At 35.3% G+C, this 23,895-nt stretch overlaps 1 protein-coding gene across 4 annotated transcripts in view; it reads right to left on the reverse strand.

Moving 5' to 3' along the window:
• LOC150109060 (uncharacterized) overlaps window positions 1-23,895 on the reverse strand; it is a 339,899-nt gene that overhangs the window by 89,431 nt on the left and 226,573 nt on the right. For all 4 annotated transcript variants that reach the window (XM_090405164.1, XM_090405171.1, XM_090405179.1 and 1 more), the window contains exon 12: window positions 1,621-1,713. In XM_090405164.1, coding sequence (XP_090261290.1) covers window positions 1,621-1,713 — 93 coding nt within the window. The remainder of the gene's footprint in view (window positions 1-1,620; window positions 1,714-23,895) is intronic.

A 23,895-nucleotide genomic window follows, 5' to 3' on the forward strand; every position in this document is an offset into this window, starting at 1 on the left:
TAAAAAAGGGTTCATATTCTTGTTATAAAAACATGAAACACTAATATACTAAAGAATGCTAATTTTCTAAGAAAAAATATAACAAAAACAGATAAAAATCACGAATGTAAATCTATATTGGTGATTTTTATCTGTTACACAAAAATCTGTTTTATTTTTTAATATTTATAAAAATATCTATAATTCAGTGTTTGGGAATTAACAGTAACTACTGCTGCAAGTCAACAATTCCTTTTCTCTGTTAATGAGGCTAAAATCTCAGTCAAATTGGCATCTACAGAGTTAATAAGTAGAGAAAACAGCTCTACCCTCTAAAGAAAGCAACAGGAGTGTAAAAAAATGCTTCCTTTCAATGCATAATTTAAAGACTTGCATTATTTACTGAAGTTTATCAGAGGCATGCAAAACAAGGCAAATTAGTAATGAGTCAGAATAATCTTCTAGGTCTGATTTCTTCAACTTATAGTATGCAGGATATCTTTTTTTGAGCTTCATTGCTGAACATTTGAAAATCAAACATTCTCACCCACCACAGGAAGAAATAATTAAATAATCATTGTTGAACATTTGAAAATCAAATATTCTCACCCACCACAGGAAGAAATAATTATATACACAGTAATATATACAGACAGAGATCCATCTTCATTATTCTTTATACCCTATGAGTTCACAACATAATTGACAGGCATCTCTAAAAAAAATATGGGATGAACTTTAGTATAAAAAAATTGTTTCTTTTGACTGATGTCCTTATAAAACAATATTAGGTTCCATTTGGTCACTGTTCTCTTTAATCACTATTTAAACTTCAATAATGTACAACTACCTCAGTTTAATATCTGCAGATAAAATTATTATTATTATTAAGAGAAACCTCCAGGGAGTCAGAAACTCACCGAGCAAGGCCTCATACTACACACACACACACACACACCAGCTATCATACTTATTCTTAAATTCATTCACACTGCTTGCATATACCACGTCCAATGGCAATCCATTCCAATCACACACCGCCCTGTGAGAGAAAAAAAAATCTAGCCCTCACCTCCTTCTTAGCAGAATTCATTCTCTACTTCCAAGGATGCCCTCTTGTACTTTCCCTGCCCTCTATAAAATGAAAAATTCCATTAACTGAAATCTTGTATGACCCTTTCAGAAGTTTCAATCATATCACCCCTCTTTCTTCTCTTTGCTTAGTGTCTGCAGTCTACAATTCTCAATCTGTCTTCATAATCAGTATTCCACAATACTGATATCATTTTTAACACTCTCCATTGTGTTTTCTCTCCACTGTATCAGAATCACAATGGAAACCAAGAGACCAGACCTACAAACATCAGTCCAAGTGAGGTCTTATAAAGGCTAAAATATAGAGTAAAAAAAGGATTTTGTATATAATATATCAACAATTAAAAAAATGTTTCACTGCTAGAAAAAACAAACTTCCTATTTCTTGCATTACATCCATCAAATGTTCCTTTTTCCATGGCTTTCTTATAATGTAAGAATGCTTTTTAGAACTAATTAGAAAAACAAATCAATACTAACACATCACTTTTAAAAAAATTTTAAACAATGTAAATCAGTTATATTGATCTATATTTTTATTCTTACCTTTACATTAGAAGATGTAGGTAAAAGAATTCTTACGTAAAATAAAACATATGCCTGCTGATTTAGTACTTGATTCAAGCTTACTTGATGAACCTAACAGAAAATCACATGCATGAAAAATAGAACCACGCTGAGAAAAGGTAATCATATTTATATACAGGGCTCAACAAATTATGCAAAATCCTACTCACCACATAAAAAATGTACTCACTCAAGCCCTTCCCTTTTCTTTCTTTTAGTCTGTCCAAATAAGTCAATAGGAGATCTGTAAAGCGATTAGTGGTAGTGTAGTTTGAAAATATTTCCTTTGTGTGAGTTTATTCCAAGAAGGAGAAGTCAATAAATAATAATAGGAAGAAGAGTAACAACAAAATCACTTTTTTTTGGAAAATATAATTTATTGCATGAATTTCTAGATACAAAATAAATGGAAAGAAGAATTGGAAGACCAAGAAAGAGATGGCATGAGACCGGAACAGGCCACTTGGCCTAAAATCAATGTTAAGAAGAACAAGACATTAATTTCTGTTACCAGAATAAGTTAAAAAAAAAAGATTTTGTATAGAAAGTTACTTTTTATTAATACAAAATAAGCAAAGCTTAATAGGAAACGGAGCTACTCCATATCTCTGACCAGAAGCTAAGTTAAAAGGTTAACATAATTTTAATAAACAGTCATCATTCATCATCATACGTATCAAGGATTTAGGCCTAGTATGGCCTGTTCCGGCCTTAGAAGTCATCGTTGAATCGTTTAAGAGGACGTCCTGGTTTTCTTTTTCCTAATGGCTTGTACTTTAAGGCTTGTTTTGGTAATCTTTCTGTTTTCATTCTTTGAACGTGTTCCATCCATCTATGTTTATATTTTTTAATTTTTTCTATTACTGGTTCTTGGTTTAATTCTTTCATAATATCTTCGTTTCTTTTGTGATCAAATAGGGTATACTTTGCAGTTTTTCTCATAAACTTCATTTCTGCTGTTGTTAATCTTTGTTTGTCTTTTTGTTTTATTGTCCAGATTTCGCTTCCATACATTAAGACTGGTAGGGCTAATGTATTGTATACTTTTAGCCTGGTTTGTTTTTGAACTAGGTTTGGTTTAAATATAAAGTTAATTACTCCTGTTATTTTTAAATATTTTGCAATTTTTATGTTTATATCTTTTTCATTTTCATAAGTGATCATACATCCTAGGTAGTTAAATGAATTCACCTGTTCTAAGATCTTGTTATCTAATACTATTTTAGTTCTTGCTGGATCTTGTCCTTTAAAGGCCATAGTTTTTGATTTTTCTGTTGATATTATCATACCATAATCTTTGGATATCTCATTTAGATTTAAAATAGCTTTCTGTAAGTTATCTTCAGAATTTGTAATTATTATTTGGTAGTCTGCAAAGAGGAGAGTGTTTAAGTTAACTGTAGGTGAAAGTTTAATTCCTTGATGTAAATTTTTACTCCATTTTATTATTATTTCATTTAAGTAGATATTAAAAAGAGTTGCTGAGAGGGGACATCCCTGTCAGACCCCTTGGTTTATCTCTCTTGTATATGATAGCTCATGATTTAATCTTATTTGTATTTGATTATTTTCATATATACTTGTGACAGCTTTTAGGATATTATTTGGTATTTGTCTTTCTTTTAATATGTTAAATAATATGTTTCTTTTAACTTTGTCAAATGCTTTTTCAAAGTCAATAAATGCAATATGTGTTTCTAAATTATATTCTCTTCTTTTCTCTATTATTAATTTTAGGCAGAAGGCTGGGTCTATACATGATCATCCTTTTCTAAATCCATTTTGTACCTCTAGAATAAAGTTTTCGGAATATTTCATTAGTTTGTTATTTAAGATTCTGCTGTATATTTTGTAACATGAATTTAGTATACAGATACCTCTATAGTTTTTAGGGTCATCTCTATTACCTTTCTTAAAGATAGGAATCACAATTGCTTTTTTCCATTCTATTGGGGAGATAACAGTTGAGTAAATTTTATTTAAAAATAATAAGAGTCTTCCTTTGAATCTTGTTCCTGCGTATTTATATAGTTCTGAACCTAGCTTATCTTCTCCAGGTGATTTTCCGATTCTTGTTTCTTTCAGGCTGATTTCTAATTCTTCTTCAGTTATTTCCTTTTCATTTTCGTTAATTGTTTGCCAGTTGTCTTTTTTAAAATATTTGTCTGTCCACAGTTCTGTGTAGTAATTTAGAAATTCTTCTAATTTCAATTCAGTGTTTAATTTTATGTTTTCTTTGGTATCTGCATTTAGGTGTTTCAAAATCTTATATACATTGGGTCTTATTTTATATAAATCATGTTCTAAATTAGAAACAAATTTATTCCATGATTCTCTATGTCTTTTTCTGACTTCTCTTTTAGCTATGGCTCTTATTCTTTTATATTCTATTTCATCTTCTAATCTTTTACTGCTTAACCATTTGCGATAGGCTTCTTTTTTCTTTTTGATTATTTCTTTGATTGTATCATCCCAGATCTTCAGTTTTTTTCTTTTATTGAATTTTTTGGTCTTTCCTAAGCTTTCATTTGCTGCTGCATTTAGTATCGTTTTTATATTAAGCCATTCTATTTCTATTTCTTCATTTTGTTTTATTTTATCTAGATACTGGTTAATTCTTTGTTCATATAGCCATTGTACATTTGTGTCATTCAGTAGTCTAGTTTTATAAACAAATGTTTCAATTTTTCGTTCTGTTCTTGTTACTTGTAGCCATTTAGGTGGTAATCTTAATTTTATTTTAACAAGGAAGTGGTCACTGCTTATTTCATATCCTCTGTGAACTCTAACATCTAGTGAAAATTTTGATGTCTTTTCATTTAATATGAAGTAATCTAATATTGATTTCCATCCTCTTGCTGCCCAAGTATATTTATGTATGTCTTTATGTTTATAGAAGGAATTCATTATTTTTAGGTTATTATAAACTACAAAGTCAATCAATTTTTTACCATTTCTGTTTAGAGTGTGTTCTCCATGTATTCCTATATTATTATTAATTTTCGTGTTTCCAATTCTTGCATTTAAGTCTCCTGCTAAAATTATGTAATCATTTTTATTTATTTTATTATATATGTTTTGTAGCTGATTATAAAAATCAATATTATCCTGTTCTCTTCCTTCTTCTGGGGCATATAAACTGATTATTGTTAAATAGCCTCTATCTATTTTTATTCTAGCTTCTATTATTCTTTCATTCCATAATTTATAATGTTTTAACTGTTTTAAAAGGGAGTTATGAATCCAGATCATGACTCCTGCTTGTGCTCTTTGGTCTCTGTCGACTCCACTGGATATCACATTAAAATTTTCAGTTCTCATAGTTCCTTTTAATTTCTTTTTTGTTTCAGTGATTACTGCTATTTTAAAATTTCTTTCATTTAATAACTGGTCTAATTCTATTTCTTTATATGCTATTCCTCTTACATTCCAGTTTGCTATGTGTATTATATTTTGTCGTTTCCATTTTCGTTTTCCCTTTTCCATTCCAGGGTTGTTTCCCATAGATTCAATCCGATTATCTTTTTCTGTCAGCTTACAAGTATGGTTATGTTCTCCATGCCAGGGGACTAGCCTGACAATGGAATAGTTCAGTGGTAGGGCTGCTACTTTAAGGCTTCTGAACTCGCCTTCTTCCGAATTTAAACCCATAGGAGGAATAGGGTATATTGAAGGGGAAAGGGTAGATTATAGAAGAAATATAGTGAGGTTTATAGAGAGGACATAGTTGTAAGGGCAGAAATGAAAAGATCCCATGGCCCTCGAGTACTCTAATAGCACAAGGGTCATAAAGTAAGAAGAGTTGGCTGATAAGGCCTTATAGGAAAGATTAAAGTAAGTGGGTCTTCCTCAAAGTAGAAGAAGGAGAGGAGATCCAGCTAGGGGTCCATGGGAGTGCCGCTTCCCTTACAATCAAGATGATTGCCCCTTATGGCCCTGTTGGTCCACGAGTCCTTATTCAGTATATTCAGACCACCCCACCATAAATATATATACACACACACGCACGTGCATGTACACACACACACACATGGTGGGCTCCCCTATCCGCCACCCAGGGGACGCGCTCTCTAGGGGTTACAGGGTCCCCTGAGAGTTTAATAAACAGTGACAAGTAATAATACAAGATCCTCTTAATGCGTAATCTTAACCACACAGCAGCTCATAGTCAGCTTTGCACTGTGTATCATCTGACGAAACATCCAGCACTACTGTCAAGATGCTGGTCCTGTATATATTTCACTAATTTTTGCTCCTTTTTGGTCTTTAATTCTTGGTTTTAAAAAATTTTTACTTTTCAAAATTTATATTCCATTTGATTCATTTTTCTTGCTTTACAGCTCTTATTTAAGCATCATTATCAATGCCATTCTTTTACCACATGTTCTCAGCTCAATCAAATTTGGTTCCAAATATTTTGATATCCTCACTTCCAAAATATAAAAAAAATCAGGCATGGCTTTTAAAATTACTCTTCAGCATTAATTGAAATTATATTGGTCTCTGGTTGGAGATATGGAGTAGCTTTATGACTACTAAGCAATTTTATGTTATCTGATATTAGGAGCAAAATGAAACTTTAGTTTCAGAAAAATCTAAGTTACTTTTTATTAAATAAAAAAAAAAAAATATTCTATCTGGTCCAGTCTGCAGCTACTTGCCAGCTGGGTGAAATCGACTCCCCCATATGTGAGTGAATGAGTGTATTTGTTGAGTATGCATGCATATATATATATATATGAAAATAAGATTCTCTCTCTCTCTCTGTATACATATACAAAACAAATTTTCATATCTAAGATACATCAACTTCCCCTCCCCCACCCACAAGTGCCACATGAGGAAAAGTGGTCAGAAGAAAAAAAGGAATATGCTTATGTTTTCTTCAACAGCTGAGGAATTATAGGGTGCATATTATCTCCACTGTTATTCTTCATCTAATCATACAGATGATAAGTGAATATAGATGAAGGAAAGTGGCAATAAACCTGAAATCAAATCAGAGATGTTAAACTCAGCTCTTTATATTAATGATGTTCTAGTCTTAATGGTATGTGCCTGGTGGTGGGTGATGTAAGCTATGAGGTCAGCTGTGAATCTTGAATGACAGAATCCATACCGGTCGGCCTCCAAGTAGTGAAGGAGTGGCTATTGATGGCAATTGGTTGGTAGTTTCTAGGCTGACTTCTATTGTCCTCCCCACTTTTTTTTTTTTTTGAAATAGGATGGATATGAGATTGCTTTCATGCATTGGGATAAGTACCAGATATATATATATATATATATATATATATATATATAATAAATTATAGAGATGATGCAGGAAGGGTGTTAGCTATGGATCACAATGTTTGAGGACAACTGGATAGATGTCATCAGGACCAGAAGACTTTTTAGTATCCAAGTTATTTAGTACTTTTGATTTCTTTTTCTTTTCTTTTTTTTTTTTTGTTGAAAAACTATAAGAGGCATGTGGTGCTAGGATTCCAGTATCATAGGATGTGATTTCCTTTGGTCATTTATACAAGAGTTCAAGGAAAATGAGTGACGACAGGAGGTCAGTTTTATCTTTGGGTGAAGTAACAGTGATGCCATCAGGACGAGAGAGGTGGAAGTACAGGCAAGCAGAAGTTGCATCTGATGGCCTTAGCAAGAGACCAGAAGGCACAGCTCCCATTTAGACAGGAGGCAAGATTTCTGCTGTTGGCCTTGATGAAATCAAATTTGGATCTGCTGATGACTGATTTGCATTTGTCGCATGCTTTGGTATAAGAGCATGAAGTTAGAGATTTTGATGCAAGCCATATGTGGTAAGCTGAATTATTTTCTTTGACTACTCTGATACATTTTCAGTTGAACTGGGGGCTTGAAAAGTGGATGAGGATTCATTTGCAGCAGATGTTACGATCAGGTGAGTGAAAAAAATAGTCAAACCATGTTAAAGAGGAATAAAAATTCTGGAGGTCATTCCAATTGGATCTATTGTAGTGCCAGAGGATACAAGGACAAGGGTGGTAGGAGGAGGAACATTCTGTTAGAGAAAAGACTTGTACAAGATTGAGCAAAATGAAAACACATTTAAGTTACATTTAACATGGAAACACTGTAAACTATAACAGTAACATCACAAACTAACTCATAAATGATGCAATATATAACAATATACAGGCATTTGATTGGGTTTGGCAGAGGGGGTGCGTACTTAACAAACTGCCATCCTCACTCTGCGACTGAATTGCCAACTTTCTCACTGGCTGCTCATTACTTGTCACAGTGGACAGTCTACTCTCCTCAGATTTCCCTACCAATGCAGGAGTACCCAAGAGCTCTGTTCTTTCACCCACTCACTTTCTCTTGTATATAAATGACCTGCTCTCACAGACTTCCAATCCTATCCATAGCTTTGTTGACAACAGTACACTCCATTCCTTCTTTTCATTAGACAAACCTGTTAGTGCTCAAGTATTAGAATCCTCAAGATCTACAACAACCAGGGACCTAAACTCAGATTTCCTAGCTATATCCCAGTAGAGCAAGGACAACCTTATACACTTCAAAGCCATGAAAACACAATTCTGTCTGATTTCTCAAAAGAAAGAGCTCACATTCCTCTCCCTTACCTACAGCAATACTGAGATATACACACGATCAGATTTCTTTACTTGGACTGACCTGCACCTCTGATCTTTCCTGGCACAAGCACATTTCAACCATAGCTTTGAAGCCACAACTTCGTGTACCTTTTCGCATACAACACCCAAATCTGCCCAGCCATGGAATATTGCTCCATATATTTGGGGGTGGTGCACAAAAATCCTAAGATTACTTGATTCTATCCAGAAGAGGGCAATCCGGCTAATTAATGATCCCTCTCTCTCACATACCCACTTTAATCCCCCCCCCCACCCTCTCTCCCTCAGATGTTCAGTTTCTGCCTTGTGTCTCTTCTACTGATATTATCATGGACAGTGCTCTGCTGAATTGGCCACTATTATTCCTCAACTCTCCTCCAAAATCATTAAAACAGGAACCACTGCTAACCAACAACCTGCCCATCTTGAAACTCACTGAACTAATTTCAGTGCCTCCTCTTTCATCCCATCTACTTCTGTCATATGGAAGTCCCCTGCCCACGCTCTGCCTTCCCCAAGATTACAACCCCAGCTGTTCAAGCAAAATGTGATATGTCTTGTGGCCTTTCATGTGTGGATCAGATATATTAAAAAAAAAAAAAAAAGTATAGTATGTTACAATTACAAGTTATAATGCTAGCCATATGTGCCTCTCTTACAGTTTTGAGAACTCTTAATGCCTTGTAACTAACCAGCTGCAAAAGAAAGAAATTTTGGCATTAATATTTCACTGGCATCAACCATAGGGAACAAAGACCTGGCCTCCTACTTAGCCTGTAGGAGGCCAGGCTAAGCATTAACGACACAAATGTCTAGCTCATCCCACCTTCAAGTTGTTCACCAACAATGCACTTATTACTCTGTTCTATTTCACTCATTTACCACTCTGAAGAAAAATATCTAGTCCTAACCACACAACTAACACAATTTTCAAAGGTAAACTTCTCTTCTCACTCCCATCCAGGCATGCACTGACAAATTTCTTTAGCATCTACTCCAGAAACACAAGTTATGGGTTTTTTAACCCATAACTTATGTTTCTATCATATCCCATTGTAAAAATAATCATAATTAAAATTCTGAATATTTTTACGTATTGTTTATGTTAGTATGTTTATTAGTTTTGTTTTCATAACACGCATTGTCGGCACTTGCGATGTGCCCGTTATGGAAATTGTTTTGTTAAAAGTGATATGTAAAGCAGTTAAAAATTTAATGTACTTACCGGATTTGAATAGATGTGTTACTTTAAACAAATTTATTATGGTTTGAAATATTAAGTTTTGTGTTTTATGAGGACATTCTCTTGTCGCTAACGGAGACAACGTGTCAGCCATTATACAGTACTTAGTTTCTCGCTTGCCATGGAGTGCGCATGCTCACCGAGAAGTTTGATGAGTGATTGACAGCTGACAAGAAAGCGTTGGGTATCTGAGTAATGGCTGTAAACAAGAGAGCGTTCGGAAGGATTTTTAGAACACAGGCCGGCAGATATTTATATTCTGAGGAACATGAATTTTTTTTTAAGTGACAGTCGGAAGAAAATTAATAGTATATTCCGAAAAAGGAATCGTGGAACTATTAAGTTTCAAAGTGGAATAAGTATTGATGAATAAAAGGAAAATATTGCTATATGCGTTTTAAACGGAATATTGGAGGAAACACTAACTGAAAGATTAATAGTAGATTCCGAAAAGGGAATCGTAGAACAGTAAGTTTTTTTTATTGGAAGAGTTAAGACTGTCAATAAGCATTTAGTGAATAAAAGAAGAATTTGCTATTTACGTTCTAAAGGAATGTTCCAGAAAACCCTGATTAGGAAGTTTCATCTGTATTAAGGACGCTGGATCTGACTATTATTTCTACTGAAGAAAAGAGACAGAATTAAGTTCGGAAGAATTAATGTGTGCTACATAAGTGATGAGAAAGGATCCTGTAAAAATGAAGAATAGAGTCATATCTATTGAAAAGGGCCTTGACAGAGAAAGAAACTGGCTATGAACATTTTGTGATTGTGCAAACAAAGTGTTTAGTCTAGTCTTAAGTGTAAGTTTATTTTTAAAAGGCCATGGATCCAATTACTTTGTAGTTAGTTATGTAATATTGTTTGAAGTGTATATATATTGTTTTTTTTATTAAATGTGTTTATTTTGTGTTTTGGTCTTGAGTCAGTGATTATTTGGATTCTGAAAGAAAGAGTTAAGCTCATTGCACCAATTGGAGTGAACCCCTGTGCATATAAAAATATATAGGTACACTCGGAAATAAATAAAAAATAATTGTTAGAAACAGAGATCATCTCTATGGTAGGATAAATATTAAGATAATATATATGAATATCTCCTCTATATAAAAATCCACCAATTATTAACACCATCTTTTTTTCATGTATCAGCTAAACTTACTAACTTACAAACCTTGAGTCTACCTTAACAGGATGCACTAAACAAACCATTTGCCATTCTGGTGGCTAATCTCTGAATCCTTTCTACTACCTTTACATTCCAGAAATTCAGATGACCAAACGTCCCAGCTTATCAGAATATTTCTTAACATCAGTCATTCTTTGAAATATTTTGTCCACATCTGCAATACGTCTCCTGAACTTGAACTCTGTCCATCATTACCTGTCCTCATCAATTTCTCGCAGTGCATTTCTAGCATTTTTAGCATATTCACTTATCAAGACACAATTTTTAGGTCCTCTCTGAGTAGTGTGAAGTAAGCAAATTATGTGTTGAGAGTTTTTACATGTCACAAGAATTAATATAAAAGTGAAATAAAGCATTAAAAAATTTATAACTTTTTTTTTTACTTTTTATAGCAGTAACTTAGCCATATAGGCAATGTAATTTTCATACATTTACAACATAACTCTACTTACTTCATCGTTCGAACAGAAATCTACCAACTTCTTAACCTGTATCATCACCTAACCTATTTCTATTTTTTTCTGCAATCAACACTGGATATTACTCAATGTTTCTTTCTTAATGCTCAAGAATTTCTAATACATGCCATATTTCAATTAGTCTCTGATCTTTGCAATGGTCTAGCTTTTGAGAATTTCTCCTTCAGTTTTTCTTGTATTCTTCAAGTTTTTCTTCAAGACCAAAGAAAGACAAGGAGGAGATGGTTTTTCTTCATCATGATCACTAGAATCCTCAAAAAAACAGAATAACCAGTTTTTAATTTCCTTCTGATCTTATTTAATATTTTTAAACATTTTTGCTCTATGTTTTTGATTAACTGACTCTAAAAGAACGAACACACACACACACACACACACACACACACACACACACACACACACACACACACACACACACACACACACACACAGGCTAAAATACTGTGTTGTGTTCGTAATATGGTTTTTCATCCAGCTCTACACGTTTATCTTTTCAAAACACTGAGTACACGCAACCTTCTGCACATACCGTGTTCTTCATGCAGCAGTTCTAGCAATTCATTTTTCTCACACAGCTTAATTTCTTCACGATTTTAAGTCCCCCCCCCCCCCCCCCCAGCAAACAGATCATAACATTTAGTATCATCACACAAGAAAAAAAAAAAAAAAATTCACATACTTCTTACAGTGATACATACAGATATTTACATTAAGGGATGGGATGGAAAGTGTATGCTGAATTCTATCTCAACTTGCATCAACATGCTGTTTGAGGAATCACAGATACTCATGTTCAAACAGGTTTCAAATTTTAGTGTTTCATATAATTTCTGTTCACATCCCATTCTTTCCTTGATTAAATTAATACCATATTTAAATTTAAAACCAGGACCATATAACTCTATTCGACCATATATTTTATTTCAGTTATCAAAATGCTATTCTCTCTCTTGGTGTGTGTGTGTATATATATATACAAAAGGAAATTAAATTGCAGATTAAATTAAAGTTCCTGTAACATGGCATTTGACATTTTATGTACCTGTACATAAATGTTAATATTTGTTTTCTTTTTAAGCATTCATTCATTTCTAACTCTGCATGTCACACCACTCATGGTCCTTAAAAGAAACTGGAAAAGTGAAAACTGGAAACTTGAAAAGTGGATGTACTAAATAGGGTGAGAAAAAAAAGAAGTCTTCCTGTGCTTAAAAGAATAAATAAAAACTTTCAATTTTTAATTGCCTCATATCACCCCATAATTGGTTTAAGCTTCAAAGTGAGCCATTTTTAATTTTTTTGCAAATCTGCATAAACTTTGAGGCAATTTTTTTCTTAAGAGAAGTGCTTCAATCAAGTGTAGTTTGGAGGCATACATATTCCACAGATGTATACATGACACATACAAAAAATCAGGCTTGTGAATTCAACCTAGGATGTGCAGAGCAGAATACAAAATCAAGAAACAGAAAACTGGGAACACCTAAGTATATAGGTGCGATCTTCAAAAAAAATTTTTTTCTGAAAATTCAAATAAGAAATCAAAAAGTACACATTTTGAGCTTAAAGGTGGCAGTAAAAAAAATCATCCATCTATAACACAGGGTAACCAAATAATTTGCTCTCATCAATATACAAAAGTATGCAGCTTCAGTTCAATTTTTAACTCGATAATTTCACATGGAATGACCGTAGGATCCAAATATTTTTTATTGCATTTTGATTTGTGAATAAGTCAGTTTTAAATTTTTCTTTTTGAAACATCATAATCAATGCAAGTTTACTTTTGAGATTACATGGGCAGAATTTTACGAAAGAATACCTGTATTTTAAATGCAAAAATATTGAAAAAATAATAAAGATACTGTAAAAGTAATAATTATTATAAATGACAATTTATAAGTTTACATTAAATAAATTTAATTTACCATAGATTATATACCATAGCTTGGTATATATCCCTGTAACTAGGCATTTCCTAGATAAATATAGTTTAAAATCACTGTTCCTTTGAACACTTATATAGTGAAATAGTTGTTGATGTATATGCTTTATCCTTTATGTAACACCTAGAGAGAGAGAGAGAGAGAGAGAGCAATCATAGTATACCAGTATCCGAATCTCAGCCATTCTTTTGAACATATAATAGCTCTTATTACCCATCCATTTCTTTACATCATCAACCCAAGAAGTTCTTGATCTACCAGGAGATCTTGTTCCCTCTAATATTCTCTCCAGTATCCTAAATATTGATTATACCACTGCCTAAAAGGCATATCTTCCTTAGAGAAAATCCAATCAAACATCTAAGTGACAGATGAGTTTCATTACTTGGTGCACCAATACCACTTACTGGAGATCAGAAATGCCCTGCTGACATCTTTTGCTTTCTTAAGAACAAAGACTATACAAGAAATAAGGAAGGAAGGAGATCCCCCCCCCCATTTCCTTCCAGTTGACAAAACATTAAAACACCGAGTATGTCATATACAATGTATGGATCCATGATCCCCCCCCATTTGTGGATACAATAGTAAACTGTTCCACAGACCAGCACTCTATAGTACATAGGAATAAACCTGATAATAACAAAGCAAGAGGCTTCCCAATGAGCAAGCAAATAATCCTTTTGCCACTTACTCCATCTTGTGCCTGGAGGGAGACAGTATGGTGGTATGCAGGGTGGATTGTAGGTCCATGCTTGGAAGACAAGATTCCCTGTGTGAGCAGCATGTTTGCAGGTCTTTCACCTCACAGTGCATTCTCCTATTCTTTAATTCTTTTTACTTACTAATGATGAGAGACAGTATAATAAAATACAATTTCACAGTGAAAATCACAAAAAAAATCTTCAGCAACAAAAACCTAAAACCAAAACATTAAGACTTGCAAAAACATTTCTGTATCCACTTTACCAATATCCATTGTCTTAACAGTAATCTAAATGATGTGCATCATAACTCACAAATCATCCACACTAGACCTGTTATTACTTACTAACAGAACCTAAGCTAACAACCACAACTGTCCAAACTAAGACTTATACAATTCCTTCCATTGCAAGGACAATGTGTATGCAATTCATTATATGACATCCCATGTTAGAGAATGCTAAACTTTGAATCTCCTCTGTTCTTCTGTGGATCAATATCCCTTTGCCACACTTGCATTTTTTTGCTGTCTATTGCTCTCCAAATTCTAACTTCTTTGATTACCTAAAGCTTGATTTTTTGCATCGACACCCAAAAGTGGGGTCATTTTCCTAGGAAAGTTATATGTCCACAACTCAAAACGGCATCCCTCCAATTCCACTGATCAAGCTGGTAGGAATGTAGTTATCTGCTGATAGCAATGACCAAACATAAAGTCCATCTATCCATCAGAATACCATATAATCCTTACCACACTGCCAACACCCTTGATCTATGAATCCTCCCAAACTGTTGAAGTCAGTTCCCCTCTACTATGAAATATCTTTCACCCAGCCATTCCCGGAGTCATGTTGTTAAGCATTACAATTATCCAGAGGGGATGAATGACCACCAGGATTTCTACTACTCCTTTCTGTGGTCCGAACATTGTTGCTGTTCTCATAACCCATTTCCTCCAAGTGAATAACAGAAGAAATAATTCTAACTGGAATGATCTATTTCAATCACCATTCCATCCAAAATCTATGGCAAACCTAAAATCAAAACCCTACTAAAACATTAAAACTTGCAAAAACATTACTATATCCACTTCATGTCAGTCTAAAAAAAAGTATGCCATAAGTAGCTTGAGCCTCTGTAGCTCAGTCAGCATAGATGAAGCCCTTTGAAACAGAGTCTTTTTTGAGGTGAGTTAGCCAGTCTCATAGAGGTAGGGTTTTTTTTCACCTGGAAACTTGGGTTTTTCGTCCTCCAGAACAGGCAAACCGGCCCTGTGAACACATGCATCTAAAGACACAGGACACACTGGGAGGCATAGGACAAACCACCTTATTATCAAGGTGGTCAAGGTTTAGCTGTGGACTTCACAGTTGTTAAGTCCGCAGCTAAAGAACTTCAATGGTTCATGAAAAAGCTTAAGACAAGACCTCTTGTGTCACACGCAGCCTACACTGCAGCTAACAATAACTGCAAACACCATCAACAAATCTGAACCTGAATCTGAGAGCCAAATGCAAAATATGGCCTTTCTTCCTGTTCCAGCTTCTAGCCCCCCCCCATTGTCAGTGTCACTGAGTACAATTTCTGCTCTTGCTCAGTCTGATACATATTATCATCCAAAGATAAGGTAGATCCACTGGTATCATGCTTCTCCTCCACCTGTACTATAGCATAGGTGACAACAAGTTACCTCATACATTACCAAAAAAAAACAGCTCACTCCATGCATTTCATATTGTTTTGTCAAATGGCAATCAGAAGAAACAGTTTGAATACCAACAAGTCATCTGGTTCTCCTATTATGCTAATCTTGTGCACCAGAATTAAGACCTATCCCCATAATGTCTTCTTTTCAATCCTTCCTACTCAAATGACATCTACCTTATTGCATGAAAGTAAGCCTGTATTCAGCCCAGCCCAGGAGAGAGAGAGAGAGAAAAAAGTGATAAAAATCAGCCAGCAGCAAATTATCACCCAACTGTTCTTATTCCAGTTCTAAGAAACCATAGAGAAGATCGTAAAAAGCCAACTTCTTCGATACTTGGAACCTCAACAGCAATATGGATTTCACCACTCTTGGCCCAGAGCCAAACTTATAATGCTCACTACCCACAAGCCATGAAAAGGCTTGGAGAAGTTCACTTAGCTCTCTTGACATTTCAAGAGAATGTGAGTAGGTATGGTACCCCCCCCCCCCCCCACCTCAGAAAACTAAATTTAGGACAGAACATTTCCTTTCTGGTTATTTACTATGTATTATGGTAGATAATACACAGTGAATGACTTTTCACTTTTGATATTTCTCCTGGAAATGCTGAAAATACAGCCACTCCATGGCTGTATTTTCATCCTATACAAAAATGACCTATCACCAATCTTAAATCCTATTTGTAGTTTTGCTGATGGCAGTACTCTCAATTCTTCTTTCTTTGAAAAAAAAAAAAAAAAAAAAATTCTTATAATACATAATCTGAAGCTAAAGCTCTTCCATAACCAATGCTATAAATTGATCTCATTGTTATTAATGTAGAGGGAGGGGTTAATATAAAAGTTACCAAAACACTTCACTTCTCATAAGAAAGATCTCACTTTATTTCTCCCTTCCTTCTGATAATACCCATATCTCCTAACATGATGAAATTTCTCTTTTTTGGGATAACTAACTTGGAAATCTTCCTGATGATGCTCTTTGGTTGGAAAGACCTGGATGTATCCTATATGGAATGTGGAAGTTTTTTGCATCCCATAAGTGCTTTTCAAATGAAGATGGTCTCTCATATCTAAATGGACAAATATGCATATAATTAATTAACCTGAATAAAATCAAGATTACAAAAGCCAAGGACACTTGGCAGGTTTGGAGGCTGTAAATCCCACTAAGTACCACTGATGAATGAATGAATGAATGAATGAGCTAATTTACATCTCTTGCTTTTCCTGATATCAACACATCTTAGACACAATTTCTTCAGCCTCCAAAAACTAGGTGCACTTTTCTGCTGAAGACGTACCTGTACAATTGCTAACACTACAAAATCTGGATAGCATTAAAGATGTTTAATGCTATCCAGAAGATGGCAATCTGATTAATTGATTATTCTTCCCTCACAGATTCACTTGACTCACTCTGAAAGAGTGAGTAAAGTAAATTTATGATGCTTTATGCTTCTTTTATAGATATTTTAACAGACAAAATTGTGCTGGACTGGTCACTATCATTCCTCCATTCATTTCCAAGAACATAAGCAGCTTCTGATCAATATCTACTTACTATCATGCTTCAAAAATATCAAGCTAACTTCTCATTGGCATTCATTTTATCACTGCCATTTGAAATAGTATTGCTCACTCTTTCTTCCCTGAAATTGTCTTTACAAAACCTACAGCACAATACTGATGTGCTATAGGTTTTGTAACCCTCTGTATGTGGGTTTGTTATCGTCTTCAAAGCTAATAATTCCAATACCCACTGATGCAGTTTTCACTATTTATTGCCATCTTTTGTTCACTAAAAACAAATAATTCAGTGAAGATGGTAAATTAAATATGAAAATAGACAATATGAAAATATATGAAATAGACAACAGAATAAACAAAGCTGGTATGGTAGGAAGTCAATTGAATAAATTCATATGGAATAAGAGAGAAATTAGTCGGAACACTAAATTAGCTGTATACAAGACAAGTGTTCAAACCAATTTTAACTTATGGATGTGAGAGCTGGGTCAGAAGTAAAACACTTGACCAAAGACTAGAGATTGTAGTTATGATAGTCCTGAGAAAGATTAGAGGCGTGAACAGATGGCATCAAAATGGCAATATCATATTAAAAACGAGGATATTAGGAAAGAACTTAACATTGTCAGCATTCAATAATGAATTAGCAGAGCTAATCTCAGGTGGTATGGTTACTTAAACAGAATGGGCAAGGAAAGATTAGCAAAACAAGTGTTCTCTGCCAGGTTGGCAGGAAAGTGACCCAGAGGAAGACCAAGATATAGGTGGATTGATACGGTACAAAGTGCCTTAGACGATAGAAATATAAGATCTGATAATGTTGGAGTCTTGACAAGTAACAGACTGATTTGGAGAAAAATTGTAGATAATTTGTTAGTAAGGATATACATTTTTCATATAGTACTATCATATCCTGTACACCCCTTGAGAGTACATGCCATTAATTTGATGATGATGAGGTATCTTCAGGGAGCCTGAAAACTCATTGGTGGACAACCATTATTCACAAACTAAACTTCATTCACACAATGACTATCACACATCTCCTTAAACTAATTCACTGATGAAGCACTCACAATTACCTCTGGCACCCTATTTACCCTCAAGCAAAAAAATTTTGTACTAACACCCTTGCTAACCACATTCTTACACAATTTCCATGGGTAATCTCTCATTATCTCCATCCCTTCCATATACTGAAAAAATTCATTAGTGTTAATTCCATAAAACCATTTAATAATGTATACGTAGTTATGATAGAAAAAAAAAAAAAAAAACTTTTTTTTTTTTTTTTTTTGCCTATCAGCTAGTTTTTGAAGCTCACAGACCTTCAATCACTTCTCATAGGGAACATTCACAGGCAAGTGACAAAGAGTATGGCACTGATGTGCCACAATCTTTGTCACTTGCCTCTTGATCCTCTCCACCACTTCATCTCCATGGAATAAAGGTTACCAGGTAAGCATGCAGTAAGCTAGGTACTGCCTTAATAAAGTCTTAAAGGAGAATAAAAAACTTCTTTATCCCTGCTTGTTCGTGTATTTCAACAACCATGTAATTTGATTTGCTATTGTGGGAGACGAAACTATCAACACAATATCTATCATACCTCAAGTATTAACAGATTAACAGACAATGAAGTGAAATTATTACTCAAAACTGACTCAGACAACCCATTCCACACATTCACCACTCTCCAAGTGAAAAATCTAGTCCTTCCTCACACCCTTGCTAACCACATTCTTACCCAACTCCCAGGGATGACCTCTTATGCTATCCTCACTAGCCAAATGCTGAAACATTTCTCCTGCATCAATCCAATAAAATCCTTTAAGTATCTTAAATGTTTCTGTCATATCCTCCCCCTTTTTTGCCTATTAACTAACTTTCGCAATCCACAAACCCTCAACCTATCCTCATAGACCACTTCCACCAATTCCTCATCCACAAAAAAATCAGGTGACCAGACCTGAGTACAGTAATCCAGATGTGGTTGCATCAAGGCTTTATAAAGAGGAAGGATAACTCCCTTATCTCTGCTTGTTAGTATTTTCTTCCATAACTAAGTAATCCTGTGAGCAACCCTGGCTACTTTAGCAATATGCCCTCTAATCTTCAGCTCTCTATCTACTACCCTCATTGAGGGAACTGTACTGCAGAAAAATGCCAAATCCCTGGCATTTTCCTGCAGTACAGTTCCCTCAATGTGGTAGACAGCTTGCAATCTCTGTATCCCAGAATGCATAACTTTGCACTTTTCTACATTAAATTGGCATCCATCATCCTCCAAGTGCTGATCATCTTGATTAAGTATTATCCTACCCAACTTTGCATCATCAGCAAACAACTGAATATCCCACTTCAAATTATTTCCTATATCATTTATTCACAAATTAAATAGCAGTGGTTCAAGCACAGTATCTTGTGGCACACCACTAGTCAACTGCCTTCTCCTGGATTCTGCCCCTCCATATACTACTTTTTGGTATCTGTTGATCAGCCACCCTTTTAACTATATTAGCAGTTTCATATTCATCTCCATCTGTTGCAACTTGCATAACAGAATTCCATGTGGCAGCCTATTAAATGCCTTTGCAAAATCGAGCAGTATCATAGTGTTCCCTTTATTCAACTTAGCTGTCACTCTATTACAAAAAAAAAAAAAGTTAGTAGATTACTCATGGATAACTGAACCTCCATAACACAATGCTGCCCCTCACAAAGTATCATATTCTTATCCACCCATTCCTGAATTCTCTTTATGACCAACTTTTCCAGTGGTTTTATCACCACTCCTGAGATACTAATTGGTCTATAATTTGCTACCACATATGTAGATCCGCCTTTATGCAAAGGAATTATTTTGCCCTCCTTCCATTCCTTGGGACTTTGCTAGAGCTGAAACTTAAAATAAACAGCCTAGTCAAAGTCATCACCAATTCCCCTGCACATTCTCATAAAACATGAGCCAATATCCCACCAATCCCACAGATGTATTTGCATTCAGATTCTGCAATAAACTAAGTACCTCCAATTGTTCAACCTGTGTTTTCACATGAGCCCCTGTCACCTTCGTCATAATAACATCTTCACTTGGATGATATACCTTGCAAAATGGTCATTCAGTAGCTCAACAATTTCGTCTGCCTTCATAACCTCTCTGCCATTTGCACTCATTAAAGTTATCCTTCCATATAACAAAAAAACTCTTTCAGATTTCCTTTCACCTGTTTGGCAAAAATCTCGTCTCATAGTTTGATTTTACCTCCCTTTATCTGCTGGCCACCTTTCTCTTTATATACACTCCACAACATTTTCCTTATTCGCAGCTCATGTTTAATGATACTACTTATCCATGTAACTCCTACCTGATTGACTCTCCTCCATGCACTATAAACACTGGAGATGGTACTGCTTCAAGCTGCCTCCTAAGTGTATCATAATCACCTGCCTTGTAGTTTCACATGTACTCCTTAACTGGAACTTTCATGTTTTGCTACCTCCCAAGTCCAGACTATGTGATCATTTTGAGGCAATATAGCCACCTTAGTTATGGACGGGTTTTCTGATCCTGCAACTAGAACCAACACTGTCATACTCCAAGTCCTCTCCATCACATTCTCCTTGAAGTAATTACAAGGTGTATAAATTCTATTCCTATGTCTCCGAAGTTGAATCTCCCCCCCCCCATAATAATTACTCAACTTGAACTCAATGTACTAATCTGAGGATGCATGTCGCCAACGTCATCCCTAACACCCCCTTGGGCTATAGCAGCAACCAATTTTATATTTTGTCCCATAGGCCTCAATTTCACCCCAGATTGACTCCAAAGAATTACCATTTGTCTGGCAGAAGTCTCCTTCTCTTGTTGGCTGCAATTCATCTGCTATCACCAGCAGTACCCCACCCATCCACTGTCCTGTCTACTCTATCCTCCCTGAAAATACTAAATCATCACATTCAATCCCTGTAACTACATCATCTACTATTAGCCAAGTCTCACTAATGCCTATAACGTTTGGCAAGGCTGCACTAACTAACGGCAAAAACTCCTCCCTCTTGTTCTTGATACTTATGGAATTAGAAATTGTAGCTTCTCTTTAGGGCCTCCCAACCACCTTTACTTCCTGAACTGACTACCCTATTTAATATTTTTGCTTGAGAGACTAGATTCTGCATTTGTTGGTCATTCTCACACTCATTTGCCTCAACACACACACACTCATCTGTATCCACACTAATTTCTTTAGTTTTCCTGACTTGCCCTTCCACACTTTCGGTGTACAGAGCCCTCTAGACACCTAACTCCAAATCCATTTAAGTGCACTATCAAGATTGTACAAATTTTTACATCCATCAAACTCAGGCCACAGGTCCACAAAAGTCTACATCATTCCTTCTGCACATCCTGCATAATGATTTATTAACTATCATTGTCCTCCTTCTCAGTTCACCTTTATCGTAGCATGGTAGCAGATTTACAAACTTCACTCTCTTGCTCTCAGTTTTGCTTCTTCCAATAACTTTCACAATGCTCACCTTCCAGGTGATTGGTGCCAGCCTTCTTTTTCTGCATTCTGACAGCATTACTAATTGTTAATTTTTGACCATGGAAACAAGATTTTGTACCCAGTGAAGTAAACCTCTCCCCCCCCCCCCCACACACACCCACCTGCATCATAGAATTGTCATAAAAAATCATCTGCTTATACTCTTTCTCATTTTTAGTTGAAATAAACCTTTGCAGGTTTTGAATCTCATGCTTTGTCCTGTGAAAGGACTACATGCAAACAAGTTATTTCTTTATTCAGGTCTTCTACATTGTCCTGAATTTCTGCCACCACAACTTTCGCATATGCTATTTTTCCACTACTTTCAATAACATTATTTATACTCTCTTTGCCATTTCTTTCACTATCCTTTAATCCCAGTACTCCAATCAGTCCAATACCTTTGGTTTCATGGCTTTTGGTACTAACTTCTGCTGATTCAATCTTCTGACAATACTCACATTTCTGGCTTGTAAAACATCTACAACTCTCGCTCTCTCCACTACCACTCTCATACAATAATCAATTTTCTCTTGGCAATGAATACATATCTCACACACACACACACACACACACACACACACACACACACACACACACACACACACACACACACACACACACACTACATTTTGCAAATTTCCCCATGTCAAACATCATTGATCCCTGGTAATTAGTTTACGGAATTAACAATGCATATAAAGTATATTAATTAAAGGTACCTTTAATAAATAACTTCTATATTTCGGCAACGTCACGTTGCCATCTTCAGGAACATAAAGATATGGTATGTGCACGCAGGCAACACCCCAACACCCCAGAGTCCAGTTCACCTTAGAAAAAGAGGAAAACAACACCCTCCCCTTCCTAGACACTTTAATCACCTGCCAGCTTGATGAATCTTTGGTTTTCTCTGTTTACAGAAAACCCACCCATACTGGCAGATACATTCACCAGCAAATCCCCCCCCCCACAACAATATGGGGTTATAAAAACACTATATAACAGGGCAAAATTAATCTGCTCAGATGACAAGGCCCTAACTACTGAACTAAACCACATCCACAACACTTTCTTAGCCAATGGCTATAACCCCAAAAAAATCCAAAAAATACTCAAACCAGTAAACCACAACCCCCCCCCCCCCTCCACAATAAAGATTACACCAAATCTATCACCATCCCCTACATCCAGGGCACCTCTGAGAAAATAACCAATATCCTCAGAAAATATGACCTTACTTCCTGTTACAGACCATATAAAAAGTTGGCATCCCTTATCCGCTCTACCAAAGACCAACCACTTCCCCTAGACCTACCTGGTGTATACTAGGTCCCTTGCAGCTGCAAATTGTCCTACTTTGGCCAAACAGGCAGAACAACAAATATCAGGATTTCAGAACACAAAGACTACATCCGGTTTCACCAGTACAGCCGCTCAGGGCTGGCAGACCATGCCTTAGATACCAACCATAGAATTCGTTGGAAGAAAACAAAAATAATACACTGCAGCAAGTTTAAATACGAGAAATTATTCAAGGAATCTTCAGCAGCTCTAAAAAACGTTCCTAACCTCAACAAATTTGGGTGCATGAAACTACCCCAAATTTGGGAGACTTACATTTTGAGAACTTCAGCCCAACTGCCAAGTCAACCAAATTAGCCCACCAGAAGGCACCATTAGGACTTTAGGAACAATATTAGTTTCTTGCTTTCTTCCTCATTTGCTTTTGTTAGTGCCTGCGTGCACATACCATATCTTTATGTTCCTGAAGATGGCAACATGACGTTGCTGAAATATAGAAGTTATTTATTAAAGTTACCTTTAATTAATATACTTTATATGCGTTGTTAATTCCGTAAACTAATTACCAGTTATGTATGACCAACGTATAAGCCTTGCTACTAGAATCATTGATTCCATTTGCAATCCATGCCATAAATAACAAGTTTATCTATCGTACACGGTATAAATATATCAAAAAGAATAAACTCACTCGATCACACAGTCATATAAAAGGGGTCTGGAAAGTTCTGGTAAACACCTAGATAAAAATGATATATTAAAGCAACTGATATAACCACAAGAAAGAACATACTAGTAGCAGAGTTATGAAAGTAACTCATGTTCTTATATTCTCATAGGTTCTTAGTGGTTATATCAGTTGCTTTAATATCATTTTTGTTCTAGGTGTTTATCAGACTCCCAAATTTAAGGCTTAAATTAAACTGCTTATAACTCTCTTGAACATTCTCCATATCCCATCTCTG

Source organism: Typopeltis vanoorti, chromosome 2, assembly GCF_054136105.1.
Source record: "Typopeltis vanoorti isolate ZY-2024b chromosome 2, IOZ_Tvanoo_1.0, whole genome shotgun sequence".
Taxonomy (NCBI): Eukaryota; Metazoa; Arthropoda; class Arachnida; order Uropygi; family Thelyphonidae; genus Typopeltis; species Typopeltis vanoorti.